Source organism: Aegilops tauschii, chromosome 3 (genome assembly GCF_002575655.3).
Source record: "Aegilops tauschii subsp. strangulata cultivar AL8/78 chromosome 3, Aet v6.0, whole genome shotgun sequence".
Classification (NCBI taxonomy): domain Eukaryota; kingdom Viridiplantae; phylum Streptophyta; class Magnoliopsida; order Poales; family Poaceae; genus Aegilops; species Aegilops tauschii.
Genome location: NC_053037.3, coordinates 477,910,601 through 477,923,061, shown reverse-complemented (window position 1 = coordinate 477,923,061; position 12,461 = coordinate 477,910,601). Strand labels below are relative to the sequence as shown.

General features: G+C 44.7%; 2 protein-coding genes across 2 annotated transcripts; both read right to left on the bottom strand.

The window, feature by feature from the left end:
• Window positions 1-1,311: 1,311 nt before the first annotated feature.
• On the bottom strand, window positions 1,312-3,157 carry LOC109783032 (uncharacterized). The gene is made up of 4 exons (XM_020341659.1): window positions 2,845-3,157; window positions 2,513-2,724; window positions 1,457-2,407; window positions 1,312-1,356 (listed from the first exon to the last, which is right to left on the bottom strand). The coding sequence occupies exons 1-4, from the start codon at window positions 3,155-3,157 to the stop codon at window positions 1,312-1,314; spliced, it is 1,521 nt and encodes a 506-aa protein (XP_020197248.1).
• A 2,757-nt stretch (window positions 3,158-5,914) lies between these two features.
• LOC109783031 (protein HESO1-like) lies at window positions 5,915-10,652 on the bottom strand. The gene is made up of 9 exons (XM_073495952.1): window positions 10,512-10,652; window positions 8,991-9,150; window positions 8,238-8,399; window positions 7,790-7,968; window positions 7,607-7,702; window positions 7,450-7,510; window positions 7,228-7,358; window positions 6,685-6,804; window positions 5,915-6,595 (listed from the first exon to the last, which is right to left on the bottom strand). Exons 4-9 carry the CDS (start codon window positions 7,799-7,801, stop codon window positions 6,422-6,424), a joined length of 594 nt encoding a protein of 197 aa, XP_073352053.1. The 5' UTR covers window positions 7,802-7,968; window positions 8,238-8,399; window positions 8,991-9,150; window positions 10,512-10,652; the 3' UTR covers window positions 5,915-6,421.
• Window positions 10,653-12,461: the final 1,809 nt, after the last annotated feature.

Below are 12,461 nucleotides of genomic sequence, written 5' to 3'. Positions count from 1 at the left end.
GCTTGGTGATGTCCTTCTCCTTAACGGAGGAGGCCATCCACTTGCCTGGCCCTCCAGATCCGGACATTGTGGAGTGCTTGCTTGAGGCGGAAAAGATGAGGACTTGAGCGCTGGAGCTCGAGAATGGAAGGGTAGAGAGAGAGAAAAGGCATGGGTGAAGAAGGGGAATCCTTATCTCCTTATAAAGGCAGTGAATATCAAGCGCCTCCCCACTCGCCTTAAATCTCGCCTGTTCCCAAGGGCTGTGCAAACGGCACGGTTGGATTACCCAAGCCCGTATTGATGAGAATCCCGCAATAAGGGGACACGATCTCTGCTTTGACAAGACGTGCCAATGAAAACCGCACCTCGAAACATGGAACGACAGATAAAAACGGTTCAAAATAATGACCGAGCAGACGTGATGTCACCTTACAAAAAGTTGTCAGCGGATTGGATTCGTGAAATATTATACTCTCTGCGGTTGTGTGTGGTGCTTGTGTTGCAGATCCGGACACAGTCGTTGCGTCCGAAGACTATCTTGAAATATTCGGAAAGGGGAACCCGCCTTGCAATGCCGAAGACAATCTGCATGCCGGACACCTCGTCATTGAAGCCTGGTTCAGGGGCTATTGAGGGAGTCCTAGACTAAGGGGTCCTCGGGCATCCGGCCTGTTGGACATGGGCCGGACTAGTGGGCTGTGAAGATACAAGACCGAAGACTCTCTCCCGTGTCCAGATGGGACTCTCCTTGGCGTGGAAGGCAAGCTTGGCGTCCAAATATGAAGATTCCTTTCTCTGTAACCAACTTTGTACAACCCTAGCCCCTTCCGGTGTCTATATAAACCGGAGGGCTTAGTTCGGAGAACGATCATAATCATAGTCATACAGGCTAGACTTCTAGGGTTTTAGCCATTACGATCTCGTGGTAGATCAACTCTTGTAATACTCATATTCATCAAGATCAATCAAGCAGGAAGTAGGGTATTACCTCCATAGAGAGGGCCCGGACCTGGGTAAACATCGTGTCCCCCCTCTCCTGTTACCATCAACCTAGACGCACAGTTCGGGACCCCCTACCCGAGATACACCGGTTTTGACACCGACAATCACTTGTGATGCTTGCCCTTTTAGAAGCAGCAGTTGTTCTTCTTGGCCTTGTAGAAGCAGTAGGCTGGGCAGGACTAGTAAAAGTAGCAGTTATTTTTCTTCCCCTGGTAGATGTAATTAGGCTGGGTAGGAACAAAAGAAGTTGTTCTTCTTCCCCTAGTAGTTGCAGCAGGTGGTGCACTGGTTGCAGGCTGGGCAGTAGCAGTAGAACTTCCCCGAGCTTCATGGTAGTGAGTTCTGGTTGTCTAAGAGAGCACACATCATAACCTAACAATTAGGATGAAGCCATCAAATGATTAAAACAATGAAAACTGGTGAGGCAACAATGTAAGTTGAAAACAATGACAACAATGTGCATATTCCATACCTTGTGCTTGTCCTTTCTTTCCTGAAGATGAGGCTTCAGGGGCTGAGGGCAGTAGGTGTACCTATGTTTCTGCATCTTGCAGTTGCTGCAGGTGATAGTTGCCATCCTTGATGTATCCTTCTTTGTTGGGACCTCAAATTGCCCCTTCCTCCTAGTTGTTTGCTTCCTGCCCTTCTTCTCTTTGAACACTGGTGGATCTATGTCAGCAGTTGGTGTCCTAGGCCAACAGTCAGGCCCTGGTACATGGTAGATGATGTGCTTGTATGTTTCCTTATACAATGGTTTTTTGAAGAACTCATGCACATAGTCTTCTGACTGTCCCTTCACTCTTGTAATGGCAGAAACTGCATGGTTACATGGCCAACCACATAGGTCCCATTTCTTGCAGTCACAGGTCCACTTACCAAGGTTCACGCAGTAGGTACACTCCCCACTAGTGACTTGCCAAATACCAGGACATGCCATGTATGCAGTGCAATGCCTAGAGTACTTCTTTGACTCCTCAAACTTCTCCATATAAGTGGGTGTTATCTCCCACTTACTCTTCTCTGTCTTCTCTCTAACTGCTTGGTACTTAACCATCAACTTAGTTCTGAATCCATCAACACAGCTCCTTATTGGCTTGTTCCTCACATCTAGTATCATCTTGTTAAATACTTCACTAAGATTGTTGACTACTAGGTCTGTCTTGTATGTGTGATCCATAGCATGCCTTGCCCAAGTCTCTTTAGGGATATTACAAAGCCACTTTGAAGCATCTTCATCCTCCTTTTTCAGTTCATTCATTGCAACCTCAAAACCATTCTTGGTGTATGAATATGCAGCATTGTCCATATGCTTCTTCAACTCCTCACTCCTGAAGCCTGCTAACTGGAAATTTGCATAGATATGTCTAAGACAATATCTTTGAGGTGAGTGTGGGAACACAGCTTGAATTGCATTCAACAACCCCTGTTTAAGTCATAATAGAGATTATTATTCATATAACTTGCTCATGCATAATACAAATTATTATTTCTACAACTTCCTCATTCAATTGTGAAATGAAAAATATACCTTCTGTCTATCAGAGATGATTGTGTATGTGCCCCACTTGTTCCCCTCTCCAATGCAAGCTCTTAATTGGCTAAGAAACCAAGTCCAACTATCCTTGTCTTCCTTATCCACAATACCAATTGCAATAGGGAATATGTTGTTATTCCCATCCCTACCAGTGGCAGCAAGTATTTGTTGCCCAGTAGAAAGCTTGATAAAGCAACCATCTAAACCTGTATTAAAGCATTGGGTAGTGAAATGAGTACATTATTAAGTACAAGATATGGGCAGTGAACTGGAGTAATGTAGAATGCATATAATACCTATAAAGGGCCTACACCCATTCAAGAAACCTTCTTTTGAAGCACTCAGACAGTAGAACATGTAGTGGAACCTAGGATTTGGACTAGGATGGAGCTCAAGCTCTGTGGTAGTCACAATGCATCTGCTCCCAGGGTTGGTATCAAGCACAGCTTGAAGATAATCCCTAAACCTTGTGTATTGTCCCTTCATGTCACCTTCCACCACATCAATGGCCAATGATCTTGCCCTGTAGGCCTTGGTCTTTGGCACTTCCAGCCCATACTTAGTCTTTGTTCTTTTTAAACTTGCATCAACACCAGCCCTTGGATTATCTCTCAGTTGCTGCTTACAGGTTCTGGCCATCCAGTCAACTGTCACTTTTGTTTTTTCTCCATGTGCACCACAAGTGTGCAACAACTTCATCTTCTTGATGCAGAATGTCTTCTCATGAGCAATTGTTGATGTAGTCATGAAAAAAGGACACCCATTGTCCCTTTCTGTGCAATGCACAATGATCCTATCCTTGCAGTTCCTATGGTACTGGAAATTTCTAAGGATTCTGATATGAAAATTCCTAAGTGCTCTTCTAAACTAATACACATCAGTGAAGCACATACTCAAGCAAAGTTGGTCATGAGCATCTGGCTTGCTCTCATCATACCAGATCCTAGTCCTGGCCCTCTTGGCTTGACTCTTCCTTCCACAAGGCAGTGGCAGACCTAACTCATCATCTGATTCACTAATGCCATAGTCCCCAGGGAAACAAGCTGAATCATCTGATGGAATGAAATAAGGAATTACCTCAATGTCAGCTTCATGGTGTGATCTTGTAGTGGGGCCTGCTTTGCCTACTTTCTTGAATGTTTGAGGAAGTGGTGTCTCAGGTTCTGTGTCTGAGTCCTCTGCCTCTGGACACATCTCTTCCACTTCTGTGTCTCCTTCAAAGTGATGCATAGGATCCTCTTTCTGTTTCCTTTTCTGCTTCAACTTCTCAATGATTTCATCTTCCTCCTCATTACCTATGGCATGCTCTTCCTCTTTGTACTCACACCAGTTCAAATCAACAAACCCTTCATCATCAGAGGGGCCAACATCTTCCTGTAATTTCTCTTTGCCCTTTGCTTTTTTTCAAATTCATGCTCTGTTGTGTGTTAATGTAAGCAGTCTCTTCACCTGGCTCTACAACAGCAATAGGCACAGCATACAGCTCCTCAACTGGGTCTTCAACAGAAATAGGGAACAATACTCCTTCCTCATCTATAGAAATAATGTTGGAATCCCCCACATTATTTATAGGTACTTGTTCCTCCACAATATTTGCCCTGTTAAAATCTCCTGGATTAGGCTCATTAGCCTTAATTACAGTTATGTTGAGCACCTTCTGCTCAGCATAATGGCCTAGCATCTCCTCCACACTCTCTTCACTGTCAATAACCTGCATCCCTGCTGCCCCCTTTCCCTCTTCTTTCATATAGAACATGTAGTCAGCTTCAGTATATCCCTCTTCCGTCTCTAGCAGTGCTAACATGTTAATATAAGTAATTTCTGACAGAGAAATGGTCCTTTCCAAGTTGTCTCTCCCTTGAAAATGGTACCTTATTTTCCATATCTCATCATCCAAACTACACAAAATTGAGGAGAATTAGTGCATGATTGATCCAATTTTAATAATGTAACATGTTATTCCGACAAGATATTAGCACTATCAAAGCTTGCACATAATTTACAGGACAACAATTAAGTGTAATTAATAAGGAGTAAACAAAGCATTCATGCATAAAACCATAAACCCAGAGCTATAATTCCTACTGTAACATGTTATACAGAGAAGATATTAACTATATCAGCTACAACACTTGAGTAAACAAACAATAATCTTCAGTAAACAAAGCCCTAAAATGAAACGACCCTAAAATCTAACAACCCTAAAATCTACTAAAATCTAACAGCCCATTAACAAACATAAATATGCACTATCTGTAGCCCTAAAATCACAGTCTAGTGAAGACAGTAACATGGAAGAGAGGGGTGGAGGGGGGTGGACGAGGAAGAAATCTTACCACCCGCCGTCGAACCCTGAAGCCCACTGATGGCCTTCTCCCATGCCGGAAGCCCTGATCTTGCGTGCTAGGGCCGCCGCCGCACGGCGCTCAATGTCCCACTCCGGCGGCGAAGGGGGCGAAGGGGATCCCTCCGGTGAAGGAGCCCGCTGCGTCGGCAAGCTACTGCTGCCAAGCCAGTTGTCTATCTCCGAGAACCCATCACCATCGCCTCCAGTCCCTCCGCCTCCTGCTGACTCGCCGCCGCCGCCGCTAGGTTTAGCCGCCGCCACCATCGCAGGACAGAGAGAGAGATGGGGAAAGAGGGGAGAATGGGGCAAGCAGACAGAGCCGCGAGCGCTTTGACCACGCGCGTGCCCTAACGCCCGTCAACCCGTGCACCGTTCGGTTAGTCCGACGTGGCAGCTGGCGGGGCCTGTCGTGTCAGAAATCGGTTTAGTTGCGGCCAAACGGTCATTTGTTTTTATTGAGAAAATTTACAACAATAGTGGTGGATTTTTGGGACGCGCTAGAAATGTGGTGGCAAACTGATGCTTGAACTTCAAATGTGGTGGTTTTTTGCAATTCACTTTGTTGTTACCTAGGATGCGATCATAGAGGCTCGGACGCCTCCACGGATTGAGTATGCGTACATGACTCAGGTGGTGGCTCGCCTTCAAGAAAGTCCATATTGAAACCCTGGAATCACTAAGATGCACCCATCGTGGCAGAAAACAGCTCCACCTGCCATTGTCGATGGCTTTCTGGGACTATACTTCTTGCCACCGCGACGACTGCCAATTGAGTCATCCCAGTGGGATCCTCCAGGGTCATGTCTGGTACAGGTTCAACTCTATCAGCCGTAACTTCTCAAAAAAAAAAAAGTATCAGCTATAATTGTACTGTTAGACAGGTTATATTTCTGACAACCCCAGGCTTGCAACCAGTTTCAGAAAGATGCCTATATTCAGGACTAGGTATATACCGAAGGCCAACTAACTAGAAATCTGTATCAGCTATAATTTCTTTCCGTTATTCCGTACCTTGGTGACAATCTGTACGTAAGCTTACTACAAGGTGCTACAAAGCAAAAGCATGACTGCATGACTACATACCACATACATGGTCCTCCTCATCTTCTTTGAATGCATAGCACTTGCACGCATCGCGAGGAATTTCAAAGAAGGTTCTGTCAACCGAAACTACAAGTTTTGGATCCTACAATCCACATGACCACGGGCTCAAGCACATGAGGCCGGCTGGGAACTAGGTCAAGTAACATAAAAGGATGCAGAACGTCAGGCAAAAGCTAATTAATTAAACATACTTGGTACACACTGCTGGTAGAACAGCTGAAAGATCATCTGCTGCTACCCTGGGACTACTTGTCGGTGGATATCGTTGGCTTGCTACCGATATTGCCCTGTGGTCCTGCTGCATGATGCTTGGGATCGCGAGCTGGATGCGGAACCATTGTGGAGATGTCCACGCCAAAAGTCATCAAGCATTGCAGTCACAGCATGCACATGAGCTTGATGATCTGAAGTCGTCGCAGGATTTGCGTAACAGTTTGCCGTGCCTCTCGGACCTAGTTTTGAACCAACTTCAGGTGTGCACAGCAGCGAAAGCAATTCATTCCGGCCGGCCGGCCAACCGGAGAAGATTGTACTTTTAGCATTTCGAAGGCTCTAACAACACGCTGAAGCTCTGGCACGTCAACTGTTCTAGCTGCATTATCAGGTCTCTGAAATGGATCTTCAACCTACGCAAAAAGGATTTGGTCAACTTGAGGCCAAAACTTTTAACGCTTTGAATGTAGCCACTAAATGTACTAATGAAGGAAATACTTACAAACAAGCAGTAAGATTTGGTCATCCAGTATAGGCCGCCTTGTTTTCGCAGGAGCCGGCCCGTGTAAGTGGACACAACCTCACTAGAATGGACAACAATACGGCCAAACTGCAAACAGTACTGCATATACAGTAGAATGGGCATCAATACATTTGTTTATCTCAGGTTATGATAATGCTACAGTAGTAGTACAATGCATTTTGGCATAGTCCATGTTATGTCTTTTCCCAATGAAAATTATACATACTACTGTATCAAATTTCATTACAGTACTGCATATACATACAGCAAATAGTGCACTTCACCTGAAACTCAAATGTGCTTTCAAGTGAAAATATCTTGAGCTAACAAAAGGAAATTAATTTTGATTAGGTGAGTGATTAACTGATTTGCCCACAAAATTGTACGTAGTTGCCAAAAAGGTTAACTATATAGGCTGGCCTAATCAGACTTATAAGTTATAACCCAGTAAGGATCCTAGGCACTTGAACAAACTTAACTACACCACATAAGAACAAGGTACTGGACAATATGTTCAATTACCTTCTCAAAAAAAGTCGCAAGGAGATGAGACAGAGAGCTCTGATTTCTTTGCCCTATGTTCTGGCGTCGGAATTTTGCTATATTTCTGGCACAGATCTCATCAACAATTTTTTCATTATAAGGCCCAATTTCTGCATGTGAACATAAGGGGTAAATTACCAGCACTAATACACAGTACACTAGACAATCATTAGTCTCACAAACAAGCCAATTTCGCCTCACCTCCTAGAATGTTAAAATCAAAAAACTCTTTCATAGATGGTAAAATTGCAGGCTTGCATGTCTGCAAAATGCAAGGTAAAGAGCGCGAGAGATAAGCTGCTGAGTTTGATAAAACTATAAATAAGAAATAGGTGGCTTCCAAAGTAAAAAAAAGTACCTGAAAATGAAAAAGGACAAGTAAGCAAAGTGAATAGGAGTTCAGGGTTCCATTTTTTGGATCGTTAATGTTTTGAGCTTTTGCCCATTCCTTGACCTGCAAGAAAAATATGGTGCTAAACTCGGGCTTATAACTAACAAATTGTAGAAACAGAAAACTATCTGGTGGATACAAAGAGCTTACCAATAAAACCATATCACCAAAGCGGCTGTCTAAGGTATTGATCCAGTACAACACTCTGGATTTAATTCAACCAGGGTAGTTATTGATGGATCTATCACAGGAAATGCCAAAGTGGTTGCTCACATATTGAAGAACTGGAACTCTTGCAGTAGGAATGAAGTTCACATCTCTAGCAACACCTAAATAAAGTATGGAAATATAATTAAATATAAGATTGTTCTTTCAAAACTGATCACAAAATTTAAATAAGTACAGCCGTAAAGACATCAAAAGGTATCACATTCAATCAAACAACCCCGTAACATGATTGTATCAGGAAAATGATCCGGACATCTGAAGCAACCAAAAATCAAGAGGGTGGTCTTGAATAGATTGATCAAACGTATACACCACTAGGGTACAAGATCTTTCATTATGATCACAGGTGCATGGATCTAAAAGAAGTTACCACTAATTTGTAAAGCTTTCATTAGTTCTCTCAAGAGATTTTGCTTCTTTTCCTTGCTTGTAGAGAAGCCTGAGACATTTGGCAGCTCAACTGATACATCCAAATCGCCTGATTTTGTGTAGAGTTCTGATAGAAAGGATCCAAAAGGTTTGACAGCAGCATCTGTCAAGGGAAATCGGAACAATATATAAGAAAACCATACTAGTGCTAATAAGTTCTCAACACCTCCTAAAATTTGAAATAACATATGCGCTGGATACTAGTGCTAATAAGTTCTCAACACCTCCTAAAAAAGAATAACAACAGTAAAGTGTATGCTGTTTTGAGCAATTTTCGTAACAACAGTCATTGAATAGCCAATGCCTTCCCGCTTACTGCACTCACATTTGGCACAAACCAGACTTATCCGCATTTAGGATTATGGATTTAGAAGCATGTCACTTATGAGTGTTCTCATAGAATGCAGCTGTTGCGCAGAGTCCATAACCTATATAGTCCCTTTAAGGGGAAAAGCCTTCCTTCAGGTCCTTGAGTAATATACAAGTAATGGAAGGTACAATAAAATGTTCAGATGGGGGTCTACGTTAAAGTAGTCTACCAGAAAGGAAAACATTTTCCTTCTATAGTTTAATTTATTTAAGTACTACCCAAGCTTTGTGTCAAACAATTCTATCATTGCACACTTAATAGATATCAGGACTGTTTCCAAGTGATGTAAAAGAGCTGTGTGGTAACCAGATACTGAGAAGTTACCGCCTAAGCCACCAACTAAAGAGATGGAATTCACAATCTCCTGAATTACATGCAGTCGTTTGTTCCGATCGTCCTCTGTTGGCTTGATTATGGAGAGAATATCTTTTGTACACTTCTCCAGCACATCAGAGCTTTGGACGTGCTCAATCATGCTGAAACCCTGCAGAAAAAAGTTACATATATAATCAGTAAGTTAAAAGAGTACAAAATAGCATTGCCTAAGCTTTATAAATCATATATGAAAAAATATAAATTAAGAACATCCCTTTCTCAACTAAACGGAAAAGCCTCGTGTCTTGGTGTGTTGATAGAACGAGAAGGTTTACATAAAAAATTAAGGATAGGCAACACCCACTGACAATCGGACACTGCATTTCTGTGGCGGAGCCAGCCGGACTTTGAGCCTGGGCAAGCCTGACTGTGGCTAGGTGAGTAATCTTTTGCGAAAAAACACCATCTTCGACCTCTAGGATCATACCACTTCTCAGCGGATGATCTCCAGCCATGCCTGGGAAGCTGCCTAGGTTTGCATGGAGGTGGCCCTGCCACTGATTGCAGTTCCCCCTTAGGGTATTGCTAGAAGTCCCGCCAAGCAGACTGTAGCACACATACGTGCTTCAGATTGGATGGGGAGCGTCAAGCATTCGACATTCGGCTGCTCGCCATCAAAGGCGTAAGCCTTCCGCCGCTTCCAAAACAACCACTTCAGAATATTCAAACATCATCAAACCTTATCGGTTATATAAAGGAGGATGTTTGCCCTGGTTTTCATTTGCACATATTTGCTCTCAACAGAATGTAAATGAAAGCATGTAGCTATTTTCTCCATGAAGTATTCTCATGTTTACTAAAGGTTTCTTGGTCAGGATAATTGCTCCGAGGGATTGAGGAAACCAAACATATTTGGTCTCTTCCTAAAAATAGAACATGTTGAGACTCGAGGCAAGGCAGACCCGATACCGAGAACTTGCACATAAGAAAATTGCAGCTATAACTAATCTTGTCGGCACATTCCGCCGATGTTCATTCCTGCAATGCAACAAGACGACATGACTATGAATGATAGCAGATCAAATCTAAACCAAACGTACTGGATAGCACATTTTCCCAGTGGAGTAATTTGGTTGGTAAGGACGTATTTTTTCCCCTGTTCAGAGATTCTAATTTCTTAATACAAAATCCCATCGTACATCACACAAAGGCCTCCACAGTATGCCCCACACGTAGTACCAAGACCTGGTCAACGTGTAAGAAAGCGCCCGAAATGGCGCGGTGGCCGTCAAGCAACCAGAGCCTCCCCTAAAATCTCTCAAAACCCTCGAACTCGAAGTAAAATGCATCGCCTCGTCAGAAGTCAGAACAGCGGGGCGCCGTATTTCGGCCGTCAAACAACGCACGGCCCCACGGTGTGCGCTTTGTCGGCGGCCGGTAAACCCTAACTCGGCGATCAACGGAACCCACCGACGGACTAAGCAGCAATAAAGCCGATGTACGGACTAACGAGAGAGGCCAGGGATATACCTAGATGAGATTGCGTATGGACTGGAGTCTGTGAGGTGACGGGCCGCCGGCGGCGTCGGCGGCTACGAGGAGGCGACCGATGAATGCGACTGCGGCGGGGCTAGGTTCGCGGAGGTGGAGTGGGAATGGGAGGAAGGAGGGGCGAGATCATCGCGTCGCGTGTTGGCAGAGCCGCGTCAGAGTGGTTTCTTTACGGAAATGTTAACGCCCACACGTGTGGGCGTTAGCCATCTCAACCACACGCCTCCATCGCCGTCCAGCAGTATCTGCAAGAATCTTGGCATGTTTTGACTGATTTTGTGTGCCACGTAGGACAAGGCGTGTGTGTGGTGTGTGACATAGTTCGCCCACACGCCGGTTGCCTCCCCGCGGTCAGCGGTTGCCACTCGGGGGCGTGCGGTGGAACTGCTCTGCGCCCGCACGCCACGCCCGACCGTGGTTGCCGTCAAACACGTCGCGCACTTTGCCCCCCTCCCCTCACAGTTCCATTTACTCCTCCCCTCAGTCACTCGCACAACCCACCCCGTAGTTCAGTCGATTGGAGGAGAAGGCGAGAGGAGAAGGCGACGGCGGAGGCGGAAGAGTCGACGGCATTCGCGGCCGTCGGTGGGACTCGCCGGACCGGAGCATCTTCGCCGGAGCGCCTACAGATTGAAGGTAATGCTCCCTCCCACGCTCAAAATCCTTGCCTGCATTTCTCCCCTTCCCTCCGTGGTCGATGCTTCGCTCGAGATTCATCAAGATTCAGGCGGGTTCGCGAGGCGCCGGCGTTCCCGCCGGCGGCGGAGTCTTGTGCTTGCCGTTTTCGGTGGCATTGAGCAGTTTCGTCGCCGCCGCGGTGGCGGTCACACCGGTGTGGTTTGGCCTGTCCGGAGCCACATCCTGGTTGTGCCTTGGGATTGGGCCGTCGTTTTACTGTCCGATAGTTGCGCATTGCTTCGAAATGCTATTTGCGATCAGTGCAGGGAGAATTTTGGTGATGAATTTCAAGTTATGATAGTTGCCATTGAACCCTAGATCTAGGTAGTTGTTTTTCAAAGTGCAGTATGAATGCAAACATGGTAGTTTGAGTAACTATCTGCACCGTATGGCAACTAATTTCCTGATTGATTGTGATAGTTGCCACAAATATGGTTTCCATGTGGCAACTAATTTCATGCACATGCTACGGCTGCTGCCACGCTGTAGGCATGGTAAAGTGTAGTAAATAGGTAGTCATTGCAGTTTCAGCAACTATGTGCACTGGATGGCAACTAATTTGCACATCAACTGTGTCAGTTGCCACATATATGCTTTCCATGTAGCAAGTATTTCTGTGAACACACTATGGCTGTTGCCACGTTGTAGGCAGGATAATGTGGCAAATTCACTGTACTACAGACCCAATTTGTGTTTTGCCACGCTGACTTGTGGCAACTGACAGGATAATGTGGCATGGCAAAGTATAGTAACTAGGTTGTCATGTCAGTTTCAGCAACTATGTGCACTGGATGGCAACTAATTTCCACATCAACTGTGTCAGTTGCCATATATATGCTTTCCATGTGGCAAGTATTTCTGTGAACACAGCATGGCTGTTGCCATGTTGTAGGCAGGATAATGTGGAAAATTCACTGTACTACAGACCCAGTTTCGTGTTTTGCCACGCTGACTTGTGATATCTGAACATATTTGGCTGTACTAAATGGCAACTCATTTTTAATATGAGGTCAGTGTGTGCATTGCAATTTCAGGTTGTTCAGTAGATGTTTTTCAGCGCTTTTTTGAATTTTGTGTTGCATTTTAACATGGCAATTTCAACCTAGCACATTTTGCCTTTGAACACATGGCAACTCATTTTTGTATGAGGACAAGGTGTGAGCTGCCACATTTTATGTTTGTGCAGTGGAAGATTTGTGCCTTTCTTTCGTACTATCTTGTGCTAACATGGCAACTTCAGCATTTTGTTTC